This window comes from Indicator indicator, chromosome 15 (assembly GCF_027791375.1).
Source record: "Indicator indicator isolate 239-I01 chromosome 15, UM_Iind_1.1, whole genome shotgun sequence".
Classification (NCBI taxonomy): Eukaryota; Metazoa; Chordata; class Aves; order Piciformes; family Indicatoridae; genus Indicator; species Indicator indicator.
The window spans coordinates 20711404-20736550 of record NC_072024.1 but is presented as its reverse complement, the minus strand read 5'-3'; the positions used below and the strand labels follow the sequence as shown (position 1 = coordinate 20736550).

Sequence of the window (25147 nt, the reverse complement as noted above, 5' to 3'; positions counted from 1 at the left end):
CAGGTCCAGTTCACGCTCAATTCGAGAAATAGCTTAAATCATTCAAGAAATTTGCTTTAGTGGAGGCAAACAGTGTATTTTGTTTCTTCATAAAAAGATCCTTTGAATCTTACCCTATATTAGTCCACATATAATTTTATTTGATAATTGGCTACTGAAGGGTATGCAAAAGCATTTCATCTATTTCAAATATGACTTCACCAATGGCAAAATCAAGCTTAATATGTCTTTTTTTTTTTTTTTTCAATGTTTAGGACTCTAAAAGGGATATCTATAAATAAACTATAGGTATCCTTGGCAGCAGTTTATAAGCATCCCATGTTTACTCAACTGCTCAAAGACTTCCAAAAAATGTAAGGGACCTTTACAATGTGTTGGATTAAAGATATTCTTTAACTTGGTTTATTCTCCCCGTGTAACACACGGCAAAACGTTCCATGAAAACAATTCTAAAATCATAGGGAAGCAGTGAGCACTCAATAAAATACTGTGCTGTGGGAAAACACAAACACTTTTTCCCAGGCTGTGCTGCTGAGCTTTTCAAACTATCTCAGATGTGTTATGCCTTCCCATGAGAAAAAAAACCTTCTTAAACACAGTATCAAAATAAGATGTGTGATGACACATCTCCCCTCTTCCTAAAACCCCCATTTTCAAAATTCCTTTCCCACCAAATAAATAAAGAAATAAGAGGGTAGCCTTTTATTTTTAGGCACTTTCATGCCTAAGAAAAATGGCTGCAGAATTAATTTCTGATGTTGTAAAGCATCGTTCATGGGTTACAATGTCTCCAAGGTACTCTACTATGTCCAGTCATACGAGGTAATGACAATAAATAACATTCTCTTCAGTTATAACCCAAATTACTTCTTTAGCTTTTCAGGCTTAAATCAGATACCTGCTGAATCAACAAGCACATATTCAAAATTCAGTGAGAAAGCAGTGAAAGATTCCTGGTTAAATATAAAAGATTAAATGGTAAATACAAGAGCCCTGCACAGCTATGTACTTATTCTGCTTGTGAATGGAAAAGGAAGGAGGAAGGGTCTTCAAGGAAAGTAGCCAAAGGAAACTGAAGTGAATGCAAAATGCATTTCAAGGCTATATTTAGAGGAAGACATTCTTCGTGCATTTGCCAAGCTATTCACGTCATTTCACACAGCATGTTTTATCCAGCTTTATAAGTCTCTGAGAGAGCAAGTCGGGGGGGGAATAAATCTGGATCAGTTGCCAGAAATGGAAATCTTGCATTTATGTAGAGGAACAAATATTTTAAGCATGTGAATTCAAGTGTATCTTCCAAAGTGGGGGAAAAAATAAAAGGGGGGGAGTGGTAGAGAGAGGGGCAGGGAGGGTGGGCAGATTGTTAAAACTTTCTACAGCTATTACAGAAGGATTCTGCAGTATATAGTTTATAAGCAACATGACTCAGCCTTTAATGCTCCTTTTTGAGCCAGGCTCACTAACCTTAGCTACATCACTAAATGTACTAAAATAAGTGAATTTCACTAAGTTCAGGACTTTAGTTGGTATAAACAAGCTGAAGACTCATGTAGATAGGATACATCAGTTATATAAGGAATTACATATTTCTCCTCTATAATGCAGGAAACAACCATCTGAGATGAATAAAGCCCAAAGGTGAAAACAGAATCAAAAGCACTCTGGTTTTATAAGAATATAATGATTTTTCTATTAACTCGTTTACTACACGTCACAAAGTTCAGCTATTTGCAAAAAGAAATGTCATGCACACAAAAAATATGTCAGTACCAGATGTAATGGCAACAGGAACAAGCCATGTGGTAGTTTCCTGTTAGTGATCTTCTGAAGGGTGAAGATGGAATTCATTTGAGAGATAGGACTTTTTTTTCCTAAACTTATACAAATAACTTCTATAAAATGTTTTACCTTCATTCCCTTCTCCAGGTGGCTGGTAAAACGAAAGCCCCAAAGATATGATGGCTGCAATTTCCAAGATGATAAGAGTCACATCCTGCAATGCTTCCCAGACTAGCTGTATGAATGTTTTTGGCTTCTTTGGAGGTATAAAATTTTTTCCAAAAATAAGCTTTCTTTTTTCTAGGTCTGCAGCAGTGCCAGCTAACCCTGTAAATAAAACAAAACAAATTAAAATTGTAGTGAAACAGAAAATGCCCATTTATATCTGCATTCCTATGAAATATTTCTCCAAGAACCACAAGCTGTACCTCCTATGGCACAGTAACAAGTAAGTAGATGCTACATGTAAATTCTGCTTCTGCAAGATGATTTGCCCTTAAATTCCAAATAGAATCTTTATGCAGCACTAAGGCCTGCCAGTCTGAAGTAGTTGGTTTACTTTAATAAGCCCTATGCATATAGATACATATTTACATGTAAGCAACCACTTTCCTGAAAATAGATCACAAAGCACAAATTAACTGTATTTGGGAGGAAGCTGTTGTCAGCTTTTGGTAATATCAATAGAAGCAGCATACAGGTCAATGACCTCAGAGTACAAATCAATAAACCATTTCTTGTTCTAGTTCAAAGCAATCTCTCTTTCTGCATAGGCACTGCCACACAATTGCTGGATGAACTGCATCATCGAATAGCAGAATCAAAGAATGGTAGGGGTTGGAAACAACCTCTGAAGATGATCTAGTCCAATCTCTTGCCAAAGCAGGACCACCTAGGGCAGGCCACAGGCAAGTTTTGAAGGTGTCCAGAGAAGGAGATTCCACAACCTCTCTGGGCTGCCTGCTCCAGGGCTCCAGCACCCTCACAGTAAATGTTTTCCTCTTGTTGAGGTAGAACTTCCTATGTTTCAGATTGTACACATTGCTCCTCATCCTATAGTAGGGCACCACTGAAAAGAGACTGGCCCTATCCTGACAGACATCCACCCCTCAGATATTTATAAATGTTAATAAGATCCCCTCTCAGTCTTCTCCAGGCTAAACAGCCCCAGGTCTATCAGCCTCTCTGCATAAGCCAGATGTCCAAGTCCCTTAATTATCCTCATAGCTCTCCACTGGACTCTCTCCAGTAGGTCTCTGCCTCTCTTGAACTGGAGAGCCCAGAACTGGACACAATACTCCAAATGTGGACCCACAAGGGCAGACTAGAGGGGAAACAGAACCTCCCTCAACCTGCTGGACACACACTTCTTAATGCACATCAAAATTTTGTGAAGGGAAAAGGCAGTGGAAGCGATACGTTATAGGTGCAAAGAAAGCAAAAATGAAACAATACAGTTCCTTAAATCAACATAAAAATGTATTTTGCATGATACTACAGAACGTTTCAGTCTAAGGACACAGTGTAAGAATGTCTGGTTGCACTGAACAACTCATTCAGGTGCTTTTGTACCTCTTTCTTAATTATATAATGTATGCACCTCAGTATCTTTGGGGAGGGAAACAACAAACCAAACAAACCCAAAGCAACGACAGCAACAAAAAAACCACCCTCACTCTTGCAAGTGTTAGGGTAGAAGAACTGTGCCCATAGACCACTCCCTGCTGCATAAAGAACTCCAGTAACAACAAGCATCTGACAAATGATATTTGATAACAGCTGGAACGTTTACGAATCTGTAGGTTTTGAATGTGATGAGCATCATAAAGTTATTTACACTTATTCACTCCAACATGGCAAAAGCAAAATACTTTAATGGAGAGCTGACCTCAGAGGAATACAAAGGTGTCAGCAAGAGGAAGTGATCAAGCCCACACTGTGAGGATTCCTCTCCTCAGACAGTTTAGGGTAAGCCCCAGACTCCCCCAAAGCGTAACACATCTGGGTACTGCAGGAATGGAAATACCTATTAACAGCACCTTCAAGGTGCCATACAAAACAAATCAGGATCCTAATGTGCTAACAATAGAATCACAGAATCCCAGCATGGTGAGGATTGGAAGAGACCTCAGGGGATCATCTAGTCCAAATCCCATTGCTAAAGCAGGGTCGCTCGCAGCAGGTATGACCATGAAGGTTTGGAATCTCTCTAGAGAAGGAGAATCCACAACCTCTCTGGGCAGCCTGCAGCAGGGCAGCTCTGGCACCCTCACAGCAAGTTTCTCCTCACGTTCAGATGGAATCTCCTGGGTTCCAGTTTGTGCCCATTGCCCCTTGTCCTGTTACTGGACACCACTGAAGAGAGTCTAACTCAATTTTCTTGCCCCCTGCCCTTTAGCTCTCTTTAGATCTCCTCTCAGGCTGCTCTTTTCCAGGCTAAACAGCCCCAGGTCTCTCAGCCTTTCTTTCTCACAGAGATGCTCCAGTCCCCTCAGCACTCTTGTAGCCTCTGCTGGACTTTCTCCCATAGTTCCCTCAGCTTATATCTCATTCATTCAGGACTGGTGCAACCGTTTCCCTCAGTGTGCATGTCCTAGCAAGTCACCTCTCAGATGAAAGCACCAAGCCCAAACACCATTTCTTCAAGATAAAAGCAATGTTTTTCGAACCGTATCAATCCTGCCAGGTACAGGCAGAGATGTTGACTCACCTTTCACTTCAGGTATATAATTACAGCTGTTGTGGAGCTTCTGGCTCTTGGTTAACTCATCAAACTTTTATTTCACCTTCAGCTTCTAAGAAACACTATCCTCCTCCCCCAGATAAGGGCATGCTGCAGTTATTATTACCTCACTTCATTTAATTTTCAGCACCTAGGGCTTAGTGACACTCTAACAGAGGTCCAAGCTATGAAGTATGTCTATGTTATCATCTGTGATTCAAACAATAGCGAGTCAAGCCTTTCTACTTCTTTATGAGCTTCCAAACGGCTCCTAATATAGGGTAAACACCTTTCCCTATGAAATATGAATTGCAGGCTACAAGACATTTGGGTAGTGGCCCTTTGTGAACCAATGCAGATACCACTGGTTATGACAACACATGTGAGTGATTGGGGGTGACACTCCCCATTGGTGGGATCTGACAGAGGGACAAGCCTTTAAGCAGAGACCAAACTAATGCAGTTTGATGAGCATTCAGAGGGCTGCAAAGTCCTTTTGTACAAAGAAGGATTTTCACTAAAAATGGCAAGCCCATTCTGCACTAGGCCCCCAAAACACAGCCTGCTCCGAATACAGCAGTGACTTCATATGTAAAGGGGAGAGTACATGGACAGCATTGATTGTGGTAGGGATTTGGGACAGAAATGTTCATATAATACTTCTAAAAGCAGCAATACAAAGCTCTGAAACAGAAGTAAAACCAAATTGGAAAGTGGAAGGAAAAGATGTCCCTAGAACGTCTGTCTTCCAAGACAGACCATATGTGCACAGTGGTGGGCCAGCTCCAGCAGGTAAGTAGATGACTGGGTACTCATGAAAGGGATGGCTGAAATTGTACAGGAAGCAGTATCTTTCAACAGTCCTCATTATATTTACCTAGACAGGATGAATTTATTACTTCAAAATTAGGCTATAAACTTTACTGTCAGGAAGTCATTAAAAGTATACTTATCCTATCCTCTGCCGCTGATCACGATGAGCACAGAAATACATGTACACACCAAGCAGCCTCCAAAGCAAAACAGAGATTAACTAGAGCTCAAAGAGCTGCTTGTTCTCCAAGACAAAAATTGTTCATTTAGACACCATAACGTTGACGACTAGAGGGAGTTTAAAACATCTGTGATCAGCATTATCTTCCAGACTGGAATTTAGATATAAATTTTATTTAATTGCATTCTTTCATTTTCATAATAAATATTATCTTCCTCAACACCCATAAACAGAGATGGATAAATCATCTGAGTGATTTTATTATTTTCACCTGCTTCTTGGTGGAATTACTCACCAAGTCAATCTCACCTAAAGCAAAGAGCATATTCATCTTTAATGATGAAATTTATTTTCTCGAAAATCATTTTGAAATACTAGAAAATTAAATTTAATGTTCAGTTCAAACTAAAAGGTTTCTCTTCTCCTGAGATCTGGCCATTGCTACAAAACACCTGGTCAGAAATTTTTTTTTTCTTTCTCTTACTGAATGCCAGAAACTAACTCCTATATTTATAGAGAGAGAAAGGAAAGGAGATAAATTAAAAAATCTACAGTCCAACTGATGAAATCACACCCTAACACTCCTTAGGCATTAGTGTGGAGGTTAAGGTCGGTCAGAAAGGGATAATAAAATACACAGAAGTCAAAATTATACAAAGATCAGCCAAGGGAAAGGTGATTGAGAATCTGAGGCAACACAACACAGTTATTTTGTTACAAGCTTCCATAAATTCACCCTGCTATTGCCAGCAGAAGGTATAAGTGGAGACCCTCCTTTTTTCAAATCATCTGCTTTATTCAGAATCATTCTTTTAAGCATCCCTAAAGGTGTTTCAAGCAAGCCCAACCTGGTTGCTTGAAGAGGCTTAGAGGTCACTCCCACTTTCTGCCGCACTGGCAGATCTGCGGGCTGCTGCTCCCCAGCAAGCACGCACTGACAGGCAGTACAGATGGTGAAGACGTCAATTAGCACAGCAAGATCCGCAAGTGGACATCTGTCCTCAGCAGTACTTTTAACCAGGAAACGGCTTTCCTGCTGCTAGATTTTTTTAAATGCCTTTTTTTTTTTTTTTGTATTACACATACTGACTTCAGTACTGTTCCTGAATATTTTTTCTTTCTTTTTTTTTTTTTTTAATTTCTCACTTGTCCCTGAAGCATTGAGCTCTGTGACAAAAATGAAAGAGCACTGCAAATGAAAGCAGTTTGAAGTAGTTCATTTCTACATGCAGATCTAAAACATCTAAGGAAGTGAAAAAGAACCAATGGGGACTGTAAAAATAAATTAAAAAATCAAAGCAAAGACCAGTTCAGTATGAGTCCAGACTTCATAAGTTACTAGCAAAAGAAGCAGCATTTCTTCTGACAGTCAGTGTGACAACAAGCCACGGACTCATTGTCTTTATGCTTTTATGTTCACTTGTCCATACGAACAGGAATATTTAAATTTTTTTAAGTACTTTTCTATATCGAAGCTGTGCAATACTTCTTTGCATGACCCAAGTGTTTTAGAATGATTATGCAGGCTTGGGTTAAATTTATATACAAATAATACACGCAAGTTTGGGGGAAATGGTGAAAAATTATGGCTAAGAATTCCACAGCACTTGAATAATTTCTTACAGTTTCAGTTCCTAAAAATTTTCCCCAAAATTTGTTTGAAATCTGTAGGAGAATGAAAGTGATTGCATAGAAAACATCTCCTGCAACACTGTGCAGTATATTAAATGCATTTCTGATTTCATCCTGCGCTGCTGCTTTTATGGAGGGTGAAAAAGATTTAGAAACTGGAGAAATGCCACTTAATAGATTTTCTTTGTTCCTTATCTGTCAGTTACTGCATGCTGAATACAAAACCATCACTTCAATTAATTCTTCCTGGAAAATCATATTTCTCTGACAGTCATCTCTGCAACTAAATGGAGCATGACGAACTGAGAAGGATTTTGATACTGCAAAAATAGCAAAAGCACATAACTACTAAAGCAACAATTAAACTAAACAAAACTTTCAAGAGAATGTTTCATGTCTGCTTAAATTTTAAGATGAAACCCAGAGAATTTAGATTTGCACTAATTATGCAAATAAACCAGTCATTACTCACTGACTTTCTCCTGCACGTTTTCTGGCACATCCAGCAAACAGACAAAAATTTCAAAGAGCAAAAACTGAAAACAATATAATTTAAAAATCAAAGCATACTTAAATTCAAATGCAAAAAACATTGTCCAGCAAGGCAAATAGAGGTTTCACAGTGATGCCAAACTGCTACTGAAATTAACACATAGAGGAAAACCAACTGCTTTGGTTAGTGAACTCTATTGACAATTAGATATGATGGGGACGAATTCTTCATATAAGAACACAAACATGTTTTAGCCCATGAGCTCCTATCATCCTGGTCTCAAACTCTCTTCTCAAATGATGAGCATTCATAGCATCACATTATCTAGGCCTTCACAGAAACTATAAACACCATAAAGCATCACCTCAACAATTACTTCATTTTCTTTACCTTGTTTAATAAATTTGATTTATTTCATGTTTAGCTATGAAGCAGTCTCTGCCACTACTGCTGCTCCATTACCACTTTAATGTAACTTGCCCAGACTCACCAGCTTCTCATTTTCTCACAGAGATTCTCAGAACTTCATAACATGAATGGAAAATACAACCCCAGCTGCTGCTGTTGTAACATGGCAAATTCGAACCCACAATCTCACTCAGCATTTTTAGTGGGATTTTACTCTCTAGCTTTGGAAAGAAATCTTTGTGCACTATTTTGCTTTTATCTCTTGGAAAAGCTAGAAGTGACAGCAAGCTTTTTTTTCTTCTACTTCAACCTAAGTATTATCTATTTAGTGACTGAAAGAGCTACAAAAGTCCTTCCTTAGGAAATTGTCCCTACCTAAGAAATTGGGGAAGGCAAGGAGACGTGTACAGTAGACTGTGATATCTGTTATGCTTTTGATCAAATGTTAAGAGAGGTCTATTTTATTCCTGTGTCTAATGATGTCATCAAGGATGCTATGATGTAATCCAACAGCAGTCTTCATTAGATCATGAAACCTTCATGACACTTGTCTAGAGGGTAAGTAAAACAAATATCTGCTTTCGTACCAGGTACGCCACCAAAATACACGCTGCATTCAACAACCTGTTTTGCAGACACTTCTTTTTTTCCTCCCATTAAAACATACACCAAAGATGCAAAAGAAAGTGAAAATATTCACATCTAGAATGAATGCCTCTGTGATCTCCCAATTTTATCACTTATGTTGACTGAAAAATGTTTGGATGTAGTACACTGAAATTTGGTTTAGGTCATATTAATATAAATCAGTAGAGAGAATCCAGTCCATCAGAAGGAGAGTATTTAATGAGAGTGCTTACTGCATTTCAGCAAGCTGAATTTGAATTTCACTAGTGAATGAACCTCAACAAATAATTTCCTTCTAATCTCAGAACAACAAAGCTGTCTTTGAAGTGTAATGAATCTCATTACCTGTTTTCATTAATGGCTCTTGCTTACATCTGTTTACATACATTTTAAGAAATTTGTCTAAAAATTTAAAGCCTTTGTCATTACAAATTGTTTAGTGCATGTCCTGTAAGCTTTATGCTGCTGGTGCTACTATTTCTGAGTCGATTTCTGTTCTGCCTGATCCTGTAAGACTTTGAACCTTCTTGAATCAAATGCTTCACAGATAGATGTACACAGCCGAAGTGCAGACAAGAGGGACATAGAAGTGGCAGAACCATGTAATGAATTAATGCTCTTTCCATTTCCTCATTAATCATCATTGTCCAAATCTCACAGCAACAACTGGCCAAGTCACCACATCCTGCCCTCTTGAGTTCTACCACAGCTTCAGCTGCCACCCTGCAGTACCTCAACTACAAAAGTCCTTATGTAAACCTTCTTGTTATAGGTTGCAGTCAAAAAAATCACTCTTAAGTCATATAAAGTACATAAATACATCTTTAAATCCACGACTTGTTAAAAAATAAAGTAAGACAGCTTAGCTTTCTTTCTTAGTGACCAATGCCTCCAATATAAAACTTAGAAACAGATACATAATAGCTTGCATTTCTACAATCATTTTCCATTTCAGTCTTTGACTAGCTACAGAAGTGCATCAGCAGCTTTATCTCCACTTTATGATGCAGCAAAAGGCTGAAGTTCTTGCCCCAGACACAGTCCAGGCAGTTCAAGAGAGTAAATTCACATCTCCTGGTATTCCAAATTGCAAGATCCCATGCAGGATTTATTACTGCCAAAAAGCGCTGAATGCTCCATGACATGTTTCATTCATTTCTCCCTCTAGCCACTTTGGTTTTATTTCTTCAATCTTCTAATTTCTTTTCAAAGTAAAATTTCTCTGAAAAGAAGCTATTAACCAGGACAAATAATTTACATAAGATGGCTAATAACAGCAGAACCAGAAAAAGCCACTCAACTGAAAGACTCGTTACCATTTCATAATAATCTAATCACAGGGCATGACCATGAGCTGATGTCAAGGCAACAGACAAGACATCAAATATTAAAAGCAAGAAATGCATCACATCAGACAACTAATATTTTTCTTGCCTAAACAGACAATAAAAAGCTTTCTTCAAAGTCTGGTAACAAAGCATTCACCAAGAGCTAAAGGTCCGGTATGAGGAAAGAGGCATTAAGATTTCTTTTTTACAAATGTACTGCTGTCAGTGTAGGTACAGCTGTTGAGAGGGAAGATAATCTTCCCGCCAGAAGCCATTTCTTCAGCTTTTACTCCACTCAGCGATCATTAAACCATCTACATATGTCTCATCTTGTGTACCACAGCTTCCTGGAGATGTTTTTCTTTTGTTCTATCTTGATGTAGTATCAAGTCCAACAATGTGATTACAGATTTCAGGGCAGCAATAGTAAGAAATAATCTAGTCTGTGTATCTACCATCCAGATTTCATCCATTACTAACCATGTACTAGAGAAGTCATTACAAATTCCTTGATAGAATCAACAGTGCAATAAGAGTGTCAATCTTCAGCCAGTACTGCAGGACCATTAACTTGAGTTACAGAAGGTCCTTACTGCACTAAGACATCCAGCTCCAGCTAGTGGGACACCCCATAGATGCTGGTCAGCATCACATATCCTCAGCAGCTTACTGGTATTGGGGTTTTTTGAAAGAGACTGGGAGGGAATGGAGGAATTGTCTATCCTTTCTCGGTAGATAAAGCCTTGAGACAGTTTCCTCAAATGTCATTTTTCCATTATTTAAACAATGCTAGGATTTCATCCCACAGAAGGTGACATTATGATTAGACTGTACAAATTCCTCTGCACAGGTATTACCCACAGAACTCCAATTTCCTATAGAAACACAGACATCTTAGATGGGGCCATTTCAATGAAGCTGATGGAGAATGTGAGAGAAGTAGTATAAAAACCATGCTGCTACAATGCCAAATCATAATATCATTGTTCCAGACAACATAAAAACCTTTTCTTGTCCTTAATATTTAGACCAAATCAAGCATCCCTGACTACAGCTTAGGACACGCTGTCTATTCTGTGGGATCAGGCTCAAAAAGCACTAACATATGAATTGGGTCTCATGCCTCTGTCTTACATGAAGGATCTTTACTATTATTGGTTTTTACTGCAGTCACCATAGTTTCTTCAGTATAAGCAGCTCCAAGGGTCTATAGTTCATATTTATTTGATGAAGCCTATTGGAAAGGTTAAAAGCAACACAGTATAACAACATATGCTATCATAACAAGAACAGCACGGAAAATAGGGTTTTTTTCAGGATGAGGTCAGGAATTTGTAGGTTAAGGTAGCTAATTCTTCATAGAGATGTTTTAGCCTTTTACATTAAAATAATTAGCATAAGAACAAATCTTATGTTCTGAAGAAACAGACATTTTCATGTCTGTAAGGGAGTCAAAATGAAAATAACAACATCACTTTGCCAAGTCTGTTTCCATAGCATGACTTTCCCACCCTCACTTAAGAGAAAACAACAAATAAACCAGATAGCAATGAGCTGTGTTTTTTGGAGGTGCTGCTACTTGGCAAGTAATTAATTTCATTTCTATCTTTGTCAGTGTCATCTGCTTTTCCTGTGAGTAATGTCAGTTTGTCAGCTACACAGCGCCTGCACTCTAAGCTATGCTTCTGCAACAGCCAGAGTGTTTGCTGTAGTGTGTTTTATGCTGCTGTGTGTTCAGGAGGCTATTCAAGGTATCTAAAAAACAGTGAGAACACTTGGAGAAAACAAAGTGCTATAAGCATCACGCCATCTGCAAGCAAAGTTAAATGCCACTATCACTCCTGCAAGTGACAATGATGTCACTCAAAACCACAATACCCGATTTGTGAGGAGACAGTAAGATGGTAAGATGCTTTTTGATCATCCAGTGGCTTACAAGCCATTGCCTGGGACCTCTGAAACCTCTACCATGGCGCACACACTGCTGTGCTCACTGCTCTCTGTGTAACACTGCTGCACTCAGCATTAACCATTTGCTCCATCCTCTTTATACACAGGTACCATTCATCCTTTTAGATCCATCCATCTCCCCTTCCTATAGACTTGAGGACCACACAGACTTGGAGGATCAAAAAAAGTTGTAAAAAAAAAAAAGCTGTAAAACTTCATCCAAACCTGTCAAGATGAATACTGTTCCAGTGAGTATCTCATAAATGACAAAAGACACATAGTAAAAGTTTAGAGTCACAGGGCACCAATAATTTAGCAAGTCAAACCAGCCCCTATTGCCCCATTTTCCAGGTAAGTGAAGAAAAGACAGTAAAGGAATTCTGAAGACTTACTTACAGTCTTCTGGTAATTAGTTAATTCAGTCCACAAAAGCTGTGTAGATATAAAAGAGCAGCAGAGTAGAGCAGGGACTCACCATCAGCAGCAGTGTTTTAGATAGGATGATGGCACCATTGAACAGATGTAATATTATTCCTCCAAAGAGTTCTCATCCTTTATAATATAATAAAAACCAAGATAATACCAAGAGATGACTTGATGCCTTTTCTAATACTGTGAAAAGTGGCAATGTTTTCTTGACTCCTGCTTGATTTTTGAACAATTAGGAAACATAAACTATGACCAAAGCAATCCCAAGATGTGCTGTGGGCTACAGCACTATTTTATTCTCACATACCCACAGGCAGCAGAACTCCATTAGGAACACAACACCCACAGACACCTCCCACCTTAGCACACTACAAAGCCCAAAAGAATAGACTCTCTCTTATATGAAGCACATACTGTCAATCACTTTGATTAGCCCTCAATATAACTAACCTCATCTGAAAGCAATGATCACTACTGGAGTTCTCCTGAATGCAATAATTACTACTGAAGTTCTCCAGATTGTTTCCCAGTGCAAATCAAATACTAAATTGAATTATGAAGTAAGTACTTCAGGGATGATGTTCCTAGTCACCCACTGTAGTAAGAATGTAAGCCACAAGCAGTCAAGGACACCATAGATATCTTTATACACACCACATAGGTTCCACCTCAAAAATAGCAGAAATATTCTAGAACATTTAAGACTAACTTTTCTCTACAAATGAAGAGCATACCTCACCAGCCTGTTTTATACTCTTTACTGAATTCATGACTTCCACTGCATATTCTGTAGAAAACTGCAACTCTGACCTGCCTCTCATCTTGCATTTTATCACTGGGGTGACCACAGGAAGTCCTTTTAGTTGAGTAGGGGCATCCAGTTAACTAGAGCTACTGATTTTGGTCAGCTCAAATCTGTGGGAATGCCACGTAGCAGAAACAAACACGAGACAGAAACAGCAAGCATGCAGCACAAGCACACTCTGGGAGACACCTGAAAGGAGAAGACTTCAAACTCAAAAGCAGTTTCTCATTGATGGCAAAAGTAGGAAACACTTTTGGGTTACAAAAGATGGAGTCCCAGCAATCCAAAGAGCCACTGAAACCTGCTCAACTATAAAGAAGCTCTGATCAAGGTGACAGAAGTGGAAAGGAATTTGTATTCAAATCTCTTCACTTATTTTTTCATAATATCTTCCTGTTCTTTATGTTAAGAATGCCTTCATCTTTTCAATTTTGTGTTCTGTGAGTTGAAAAGTTAAAACCTTTGTGCGTCTTTTGACATATGCATATTCAAGAGAATGCAATAAGGCAGTTTGGTATTAAAGCTCTGGCAGACGTATTACAAATATTTACGGATTTTTGTTAGACACATTAGCAAAAATAAAAATATATTTATCATGATAGAAGCATCAGATTCATACCAACAGCCACTGCTGGGCAGTTTCAATGAGCAAACAAAAATCACATTTTCTCAATGCCCCCAAAACAATCCCTACAGTTATTAATTAGCCTTCATTATACATGTGGAAGCTCAAGTTTTTATTTAAAATGAGATCTCAAATTAGAAGTCATTTAATCAATTATGGCTTCAAGCATTCTCCTTGCACAGCCATTACCTATGTTTATATTCTGCTAGCCATTTCATTTTACTTGCAGCTCATTAAGTCATCACTTTGCTTAATCCAGCTCAACATGGAAGAGGCACTCTTAATCCAAAATAAGAAGATCCATACAAAGAGTTAATCCATAATGGTTAATCAGGAATAGATGTTCCAGAATAAATCCACAGGCTGACAACAGGTAAATCCCTTTGACTGAGTTTGATTTAGACTACTTTCCCCTCAACTTCTCAAAGCTGCTGCTAGAGACTCGTCCCTCCTCATTCCACAGCGATGGCAATTGGATAACCAAAGATGAAGACACACATCACATGCTGAGAGAACACAATGATTTACCTTGTCAAATGAGAAACACGATTTTGCAAGTAAAAGAAACATAAAGACCAACCATTAGAAAAGAAGCAAAAAGAGATTAAAGAAAAGCAACTAAGTCTGATGTTCTTATTATATGAAAATGAGCAGGCTCATTTCTTACTCAAAACTCAAAAACTTTTACCGTGTTGACCCAGAAACACAGATAATCACAACTTAGGGATTTCATTACATTCTTTAGACTGAAAGACATGAAAAAAGGGAGTTATTGCAGTTATGCTCACCCCAAGAAAAGACCTTTTACCTGAGTTAGCCTAGAGGTGTTAGTTTGCCCCATTAGTAACTTTAAATGAAAATCTTGGTTTGATTTTCACGTTTCTCTTTCAGTAGGAGATTAGACTTTTCTTTGCATAGTCAGTTTATTTTTCTTGTATGGGCCCTGCCTCACACAAAATATTTTGGGGAAAACCAGTCCAAATTCATGGCAAGGTCAGTATCCAAAATCTTATGCAAATTACCACTAGCCAGCTGCTATACAAATGTTATGAAACAAAAGTCTCCCCAAGTCCTTTTCACTGGCTGTTGAACACAGCATGATAAGTGACTTTACATTCCTTTTGAAGCTCAGATCTTCAAATTCATAAAATAGAAGGCATTGGAACAAGCCTTTCTTAAATAGCCAAAAAAAAAGATTCTTCTCCTTTTTTTTTTTTTTTTTTTTTTTTTTAAGAAAAGAATGCTTTGGGAAACTGGCAATCTTCCTAAAACCCAGAATGTTCCAGAAATGCAGACTATGATTCAAAAGCATTTTGTCATCTGTACAACCATTTTGCTTATAGCTGCAATGCAGCATTCTCTTCAGGACTGTTCATCACTCTTAAAGGATAAAATGACCCAACTGCCTGCTCTGTTCCATCATTATTCATTAATGAAGAGACTGGGCCTAGAGGATTTTCATTGCAGGACAAAATAAAAGTTCATTAATACTGCCCTTAAGCATGACATACATAAACAGGGGGCAAAGACAAGGAAATCAGACACACTTTCAGTGCAAGCCTTGGCAATGTTTAGAGAATGTTGGCTTAAATGGCACTGATAACATATTCTCAAATAAATCTTGATGAACAGAAAAAGTGCAAACACTTAAGGATGAAGTCATTCCTTTCAGGCAGACATCTTGAGGATGCATCTGTTTTCTACAGGTTATGTAAATGACAAGCAGAGATGAATTGAATGGTCATGTTGAAATATTCAGGATGCTAAAAGCAGACTTTTTGTCTGTGTGTTGCCCTAATTCTGCTACTCCTTCTGCTTAACATACGTATAGTTTTCCTTATCTCCCCGTCTACTGCTCTTCCTCTTCATCTCAGTTGGTCTTCCCTCTGTCCTTTGTATCCTTTTCCACATTTTCTTATTCTTCTATCTCAAAGAAACCAATGCCACCAATAAATATCAGACAGCTCTTCTTTCTTCCCTCTGAATTTCTACTGCTCAGCATAGTCCTTCACTCTCTCCTTGAAACTTCGTCACTTCAGGGAAACGATCCTCTGAGGCCACAACTGTTATTCAAAGTCACACACCTGTTTGGTGTGGGAGTTGCTGACTTTTTAAGAGTGAAACATGTGCACACAGTATAATTGTGGAAGATCAGCATGTAGCAATAGCCATATACTATCAGAATTTATGTCTTCAAAGACAGCCATAGAATACCATATATTTTGCAAGGCTGATGAATGACATTAATGACTGTGAAAAAAAAAGAGCAGTGAACACATGGAATTATGTGACACTCAATATCAAGCACCAATGCTGCTTCTATTTATGTGCCCTCAAGATTTTACAACTTATTGGAAAAATGAACATCTCCTGTTATTATGGAAACAGGCTTGCACAACATAAAAAGACTCTAACAGCATTAATCTTTTAGCTTCCTGAGCTTTGTTTGTGTCACAGCCTTTATTTGCAATTAAGCTTAGTGCATATGAAGTTCACTGCCTGCCAGACCTCAGAGGACTGATACAGCCCCAGATGGGTAATTCAAGCTCCTTTTACACTGACCTACCAAATTCTAATCTATTAGACCTGCCTGGTAAAAGTGAGAAGGTATTACAATTTCATTCAGATCTTGATATCTGAGCAATTCATTCAACAAGGGTACCAATTATGTCTGATCCCCTCACCTTTCCCCCCACTTCTGGACTGGACTGATTTGCCATGAAACAGTAATCCTGAGTCACGCTGAATTTGATCATAGTGACCTGAGATGAAAGGTTCTGGATCTTGAAAACAATCTTTAATTCACCCAGCTAGTTCATTTGTTATATTTTTAGTGCTATAAAAACAGGAAAACAGGGGCTCTTCATCTATAGGTATCTACTTCACACTTGTTTATGTGCAGTCAGGATGATACACACAAAGACCATCATCTGCACTGATGAGAACATATGCATGAGAATGCTTCACAGAGCTTACACATCCTCTCATGCTCAGATATAACAGGACATTGTAAAATGCAACAATCATTCCTCTGCCAATGGTTGAAGAAGACAGATGATCCTATTAACTGATGCAAACCCATCACTTCAGTCCATTCAATATGCTTTTATCTTACAAATAGAAAATTATTTAATAACAATGTTCTATATCTGACCAAATGCAGCAACTAATGCAATCAGCACCTAACCAGAACAAACACAAACCAACTTCCTCAAAAAAGTATGCCTTGATAGTGCATCTGTTGTTGGATTCACCTGTTCCCTCACCAGAAAGGACTCCACTCTGCCTAGTTGCAGCACTGAGCACTTAATGTCTCTGACTTCACCAAGCACATAGCCCACACCACCACCACCCAAGTCTTCTCGCCCTGCAAAGCCAGAGGACCTCAGGCTTCAGCAACAGACATATAAGCCCCATCAGGACTTTGTGCATGTCTGCACAGGCAGGCAACCAGTGCTGGCACCTGTGGTACCCTGGCTTAGTGGTTAACCATCAAAGAGCTGAGCTGGACACATGCTGTCATCACATATTTCCAGCTGCAATGAAGATGCAGGTTTCTCCAGGACTACTTCAGTTTATAAACACTTAATTTAGAGTTTGAACATGCTTCTGAGGCAAGCAGCAGCCTTGATGCAGGGTGGAGCAGCTAATTTCAAGTCTAATCCTGTCACCCAGCACTGAGTCCTGCTGCTGAGGTGCCCTCTTCTCTTCACACACCCCTCCTCCCTAACAGACTAGCACTCTGACCTTGCTGGGACCATCACATCACAGAAACCAGATTCCGATGCCAAGTTGCAAATATAATTTTGAATCTTCTTAAATACACACAAAAAATATAATGTTAATGTCAGGCTGAGGTATTTACTAAGGCTCTATTTTTGCTCCCCACTTGAAAATTCTTTTTCCCTGTATCTTTAAGATGTTTTCTCCTGCTACGGCTCTCCACATTTGTTTTTCCTATGTGCTTTCACCCTGCCCCTGAATCCAGACTGCATCTGCTGTGCTTTATGTAATGCCGCTTTGCACAGCATCATCAGACCTAAATACAGAACTGCAACAGGAAGCTACATCTAAAGATTTTGCTTTTGTTGGTTTTAAGAGAGTAGCTTCACTATTGAGGGCTCAGCTTCTTAAACTCTATTTCCTCAAGGCTGAAAACAGTTGAACAGGTCCTGAATCCTGGCTTTGTCGAGCTGCTGTTTCAACACCCTTGGCTTGTCCTTGAAATGGCTTTCTGCAGCCATGACTCACTCTGCTACAGCACTCATTTGGCTGTCAGAGAACTGAGCAGAGTGACTGAGAGGTAATCATGGAGGGACATCTCCATGCGAGAGAAACAACAGGGAGATTCCTGGGGCAGGGGGAAGGAACACCAAGCAATCAGATCAGCCTTCTTGCTGTTTAAAACCAAAGAAAAGTGGCATCTACAATTCCATTTTCCTGACTTCTAAAACACATTCTCAACTCACCATTGCATTTATGTGTAGGGGAAAAAAAGTACAGCCAAGCTTTTGCCTTTCAAGCAACCACTTAAAAGGGGAAAAGTACACAGCAGGAAGTATGTGAAGTATATGAGTATTAGGAGAAAATAACAAATAGCAAACAGGCAGGTAATTAAGCTGTTTGCAGGCTACTTTGCTGTTCACAATCCACATAACTGCTATGTAACTGACTGGATGTTTGTTCTTCAGAAAAAAGATTCCTATACTACTGCATTGCATTTATGGAAAATTTGGGGTACAATTTTCCTAGTGGTATAAAATGGAGGACCAAATGTTCTTGTGCTACAGCAGCCCACAAGGGTTTGTCTCAATAGCAAAATTCTGTCTGGAATTTTTCTTCAGATAGATTAAGCAAGATGTCTGAATGCTGTAATTCCAGGAATGATAACACAGGATGCTTTCTGGAACATATTTATTTACCTGAAAACCATGCATGGTCATGAAGCTGTTTGTTTTCCAATAAACATTGATAATCTGTGATCCGTGTGATATCATCTAAGCTTCTCTTAGCCTCTCCTTCTCCTATGGCTACTCAGTGTTTATAATTTATGCTTAGACATTATGCCACTACATGGCACAGTGGGGATTTGAATTATGGTTGAAGACCAGCAAAACACACACTAAAAAATAAAGCAATTTGCATCTCAATTTAGCATATCCCATGCTACACACAAGTCATTATGGATATTTCAGTTCATTTATTTTCCCTGAAATTCACCTGCAATAATGGCTCATGAGCCAATTCTAAAACACCTCTTTCCCCTACCCACCCTAACTGAGCCACCCAGGCATTTTCCCAGATCTATTTCCTAGTGCAGTTACACAAACAGGTGTGCTGACACTGAAAAATAGTGTCAACAAAGAGCTGGGAACTAGAGAGGGTGGCATAGTCACAGCTTAAATCATGGCAACTGCTAAATAACACTTTTAGTGTCATAAAAGTCTCCAGACAGGGCAGGTTTGCAATCACCCATCTCACATAGTAATGGTGCTATGAAAAGTTACTGAAAATGAAAGCAGTAATCTATAGCATTGAAGTGGCAAACACAGGTTTACATCCTAATGGTTGGTATAAAACCCAGTGGCGGACAGAGGTTCTGTTTACCCTTACAGCAAGGATTGCTCAGCCTCACAGCAAAAGCAGCTCCATGCTTTTTGCATTATTAGTTCTAATACCTGCATAACATAAAGTTTAAGCTATTAACAGCAGAATACTTCTTGACCTTTACATGCCTATGTATTTGCAATGCTTGGATTTTCACAAATCTCAGGAAGTTTTATCTCTGTTAAGAAAAAAAAAAAAAGAGAGGGAGAGAAGAAGAAGAAACTAACATGGATTATATAAAGCTTGTAAAATAAATGTCATAACATAGATCAAAAGTGTTTGTTCTTGCTTAACTCACATATATCTTTCAGGTAATTACCCCTTTATGTATACAGAGACAGAAAGACTGCACACAAATGTAGGAAACACATCAGGGAGAGCACAGCAATGATACAAGGCAAGGTGCAAACTTTCCATCTGAGCACTGATTAGAAACATGAAACGAATCTGAGATGGGAGCTTGTGGAAGCTGTGCATGTGTGGTAAAACTCGCATAAGGGCATTTAGCTTTTCTTTTTTAGATTCTACTTGCACAAAAAGATCTGATATCTTTACCATAAAGGAACTGACTCTACAGGGAATGGAGCTGCCCTGTATGGCCTGTGCTGGTAGAAATCAGTTTTTTCCAAGCACGTAGCTTCTACAGCTCATTGTCAGCAAAGTCATTTAATACAGAAATCTTATGGTGCCTGTTTAGAATGAGTGGACAAGCATGACGAGGACATAACTGCATGATTTTTAATACACACATCATTTCCAATACACACCAAAATTAAGAATGAGCAAAGATACTATTTTTGCAGGCAAGTTGGATTCACTCTGTCATTTCTACTACTGAGCGTTTGTTGGATAGAAAGGATGTAACCACTTTGGAAACTTTCAGAGAATTAAATGTAATCTACCTTCCAGTCACATCTAAAATTACATTAACCTGAAAAATCACATTAAAGGTCTTTTATTTTAGATCTCCACATGCCATAAATCATCTGATCTGGAATAAAATGTGAGACCTCTAGGAATGATAAGTACAAAAGCATTATCTTTAAATACTGTCAGAAAATAACCACTGACTTTTGGAACTGAAGCTGAGAAAGTAACATACATGTAGACAGGGATTTAAATAATCCCTGGCATTTTAAATGTTTGGGGCAGGGGGGGTTGCCTTAATTTACATCTCAAGGTAATTCTTATTTCAGTTCTAATGCAGATTTCCAATGATTCTACTATGTAGCAAATTGATTGCTCTTGCTCACAGCTTGCACTCACTTCTGCAACAGATACAAACTCTAAACCAGGAAGCAAAAGTTTTCAAATGAAAGTGGCAGTATTTCTTCTTCCTGAAATGCTACAAGTGAGCTGGCCTTCCAAATTTTTTATTATCAGCCTTTTAACAGAATGCATGAATCCCAAGCATTCTTGGTAGTTTGTTACATTAAAAACAAAACAAACACACACATAAAACAATGAGTAAATGCCACAGGGATGAGTATATTTAGATTTAAATAAATATTTTAAATTTTTTTTTAAAAGTCTGATCTAAGAAAGCAAACAGCTCCTCTTATTAATATTCCCCCTATTTATTTTCTTTTTTGCCCTTAGAGATTTTTAATACATTGTATTTCTTGTGGTATTTACCTTTCCTTTTAGTTAACCATTCCATGCTGACGTTCTTGTGTTCCATTTCAAGCAAATCAGTTTAACTAGAACTTAAGGTACGATCTGGCCTGTAATGCCTCTCTTCCCAGATAACTTTTCAGAAGACTTTGAACACAAATTTTGCCATAACTACAGCTTATGCCAAGACACAGCATCTCCTTGGTCACCTTCCAGAGTGCACATGGACCCAGGTTCCTGCTGCATATAAGTATTCAGACATCTGTTTTGACACCAAAGAAGGGCTGAGCTTAATACAGAGCAAGCACATTAACCTAGGCTGTCTCATCCAAAGGCTTCATATAGATGTCAAACCATGCCGTGAAGTCATAGAATCCTTCGTGGACTTCACATATGTAGAAACCATTACAAACAATAGTTAAAAATAGTGCAAATGGCTGCTAGACCAGAGTCTGAGTTCTTACTAAAAGAAGAAAGTTAAATCACCTACATAGTTACAGTTACAAGTATTTGGAGAGTCCAGGTCTCATAAGCAGTAGAAGAAATCACACAGCATCAGATTTGCCTTAAGGTACAATGCCTCAAGGATTTTTCAGTGCTGTTTCAGTTCTACTCTTACAGATCACAATAAAGGCAATTTCAAAAAACAGAGGATATACTTTCAAGTTAGCAAACTGCCTCTGCATGAGCAAGCTAAGTTCTAAACCATGAACAGTGTCCTTTTTAAACAAAGAGAATGACACAGTTTTGTTTAAATATATATATATATGTAAGATGAAAAGCTGGAGCTGACCTGGAAGTTATCCATCTATTCTGTTTAACTGTGCTGCTTACAAAAATTGGCTCAAAAATTAAGCTAAGCAATTAGTTTACAACAGCCTACAAAAAAAAAAAAAAAACCTTTAAAGATCTGTAGTATAAAGTTCACTTCAAATATTTATTACCATTCCATTTTGGTCCCATTGCCTAAGAAGATTTTTGTAAGACACTGTAACTTTTCTTTCACAGGGTTTTAAAGATTGTAGGTTCAGGAACAAACAAACAAATCTAATTTCTTAAGGTCTTACAAGCTGAACGTGACAGTAAAATCCTGTAGATCCTAAGAATGAGGATATAGGATTCTGCAGCTGTAATTCTGTAGCATATGGACAACCAAAACACAATCACTGCAATCTTTGAGTAGATAAAACAATTCTGAGCCAGCTGATCTTACTTCTTTCAATTAAATCAGGGGAGAAGTTGCCTTAAGTACATAAAAAATTGAACATGACAATGAGAACCACCTATACTTGGCTCTTTAACCATTGCAGCCAACAACAAGGATTTGAATTATTTTTGTCAAAACTCATTTTGATATTGGCTCTTATTTGGCTTCACAGCACGAACTGTGGGTATCAAACCTTGAAGGAAGAAAGGCAAATTCTGCAGCATCTGAACACTGACAGATCTTGCAAAAGTCAAGAAACTGGAAATACATTTTTTAGGAATATTTTACAAGTGTTATTGCCACAAAATCTTCTAGAAATACAAATTGCAGCAAATCAGCAAAAAAAAAATATTCCTGCATATAATCTCTTGGGTGCCCTGGAGCATATGGTTGTGGTGAAGGCTACAACGAGAAATAAAGAAAGTAGAAATTAAGAAATTAAATGTTGTTATTATTTGTAGGGAAAAGATACATCTTATAACAGGCTTGGGTTCCTAACTCACCACAGAGATGCTATTTATAAATGGTGTTTTAGCATCCAATTTGAGTTCAGCATTTACACTGGGGGAAAAAAAAAAAAAAACAACACAAAACCACCCAACCCAAAACCAAGATATAAGAAACTTACTTAAACACTTCAATTTACAAACCTAAGGATGGACACAATGATCCCAGGAAGAAATGGGTAAGGAGGGGCCATAATGTTGAGCAGATGCAAAGATGTAAAGTGCTGTGAGGAGGTCAGGGGCATGCATGCAGGTGAGAAGCAGGGCAGATTTAAATCTCAGGTGTTTGTGCAGCACCTGAGACATGGGAGTGACACACTCTAAGTGAGGGATCTCTGGCATGGCCAGAGGCATGGATGCTGTCCTGCAGGGCCACACATGAGCCAGATTGTGCTTTCTGTGCTGACCAGCTTTCCAGGAAGGGAGCAGCCAGGAGGGCTGCAACAACACAGGGACCCTCTGGGAGCTGGTGTTGAACTAGGGTTGTCCCCTGAGGTGGCTGACTCGTCTCCAGAACACCCTGCAGTACTTCCAACCATGGAGGTTTTTAGCATTACTAAGGATATTCCTGTGTATTTATCCCCTTCATTCAACCCCAAACAGCTGATGGAAGGATGGAAAACGATCCTTGAATAGACAAGCAGGTAAGTTACACCATCCCCATACATCTGCTTCCCAGAGTGACAGAAATACTCTCCAACACTGCTCCAGCCTCTGCAGAGCAGGCAGAGGCTGTTATTAAAATATTGTCTTGGTTCATGACAGTTCCTTTGATGTTTCATAATCCTGTGTGTGCTGAAAACTCAGTGAAAAACAGATTTCTTCTACTACAGAGATCTGCCTCATACACCAGGCAATTCCTCTGGATATAAAATTGATCCCCAGGATAAGGGAATGATGGACACTTTCAAAAGACTGCAAGAGTGTAGGATTGGCCAGAGTCAAGAATAGCAGTGCGCCCATACTCTAGATAATTGTGGTGAGCTCACGGGGTTTGCTCAGCAGTGTCAAGCAATTGCTTCATCTGCATGGGTAACAATTAGTGATAAATAACTTGCAATTAATGAGAAGTAGCTTGTCAATGACACTTCATTGCTCTTAAAACTGCCATGTGAAGTAAATCCTGGCAAGTAATTACTCAGCACATACGTATGCACATATACACAGACTTTCAAAATCAAATCCCTCCTACCACCAGAAGGAAGTTTTCAAATGATGCGAACACGATCTTTCTCCACACATCCATCTGTACCCCTACAAACAGAAACCAGGGGGAACCCCCAAAGCCTTCAGGAGTATCTATATCACATACAGCACTTCAAATAACTGCTTCTACACTGGATATGGGACTGAATTTCTAGGTTATAGGTGTAGCTGGTAGGAAGTGGGAAGGATGCCAGAATGTGTGGCAGTCTGAGAGGACCTCCAGGCATTAATACTTGTGTTGTAAGACGGAAGAACCACAGCTTGACATGGGAAGTGGAAACGGGAATATGGCTCCAGCTGGGAGCCAGATACCAACTCCATTCTAACACCTCCACATCCCTTTGGGAAGGATGCAAAAGGATAGGGACAATTTTAAATTAAAGCAATCTATCAGCAGAACCTGATGCCTGGGTTTTCCACGCTGCTGAGATAGCAGGCTGGGTCTACGCACAGCCAGCGGAAGTTAAAGAAGGTCACTCTCAGATGAGGATGTTACCAGCTCCAGCCTCTACACAAACCTACCAAAGGACTTATCTCAGGCTTTTTTGACAGAAACCAGAGATTACTAAGTCTTTTACTGAAGAGAAAGCGGCAAGCAGGCAATGAACTCCACGGATCTGGTGAAGGGAGACAGAAGATAATGTCAGTGTTTGCTTCCAGTATATTCATAAGCCTGTGGTGCCTCTGCTGTTGGATAGTGTTACAGTTGGGCTGCAGATCTCGTAAACAGAGACAGAACTGGAACCCGAGCTGGGTGGAAATTTGTGTTGGGTCTTTTAATTGTCTGAGTTCTGCTAGAGAACTTTGGCATAGCTATTTCCCAAGGCACCATGTCACACAGGTTCAGTGCATTGATTTAAATTACAGTAAAATGTTAGGAAATTAGTTGCAAGTATTCAAAGCTGCAGGTGGTTTTAAAACATCATGAGCACATTATGAAATTTATGCAAGGTCAGAGCACATTGCTCTGCCAGCAAGCTCTTCAAGCAAAGGACTCCTTGCAATTGTTTGCAGCATAGGTCTTGAGAAGAAACTGTGCAGTTTTAGTTCCTTCCAGTGGAGGACAGTGGTTTACAACAGAAGGAATCCAACGGCTGCATTTCATCTGGCAAGTTCCCTGTTTACTCATGCTGGCAGCACACAGATCTATGTTCCCCAGGCTTTATGTGAGCTATGGCAAGCCCCAGCGTGGGCTAATCTGTGTTGTTAGCC

The 25147-nt window shown here is 38.9% G+C and overlaps 1 protein-coding gene across 9 annotated transcripts in view; it reads right to left on the bottom strand.

Moving 5' to 3' along the window:
• The window catches only part of ATP2B2 (ATPase plasma membrane Ca2+ transporting 2), a 175252-nt gene that overhangs the window by 119778 nt on the left and 30327 nt on the right, over positions 1 to 25147 (bottom strand). For all 9 annotated transcript variants that reach the window (XM_054387362.1, XM_054387366.1, XM_054387365.1 and 6 more), the window contains exon 2: positions 1912 to 2109. In XM_054387362.1, the coding sequence (XP_054243337.1) occupies positions 1912 to 2109 (198 nt within the window). The remainder of the gene's footprint in view (positions 1 to 1911; positions 2110 to 25147) is intronic.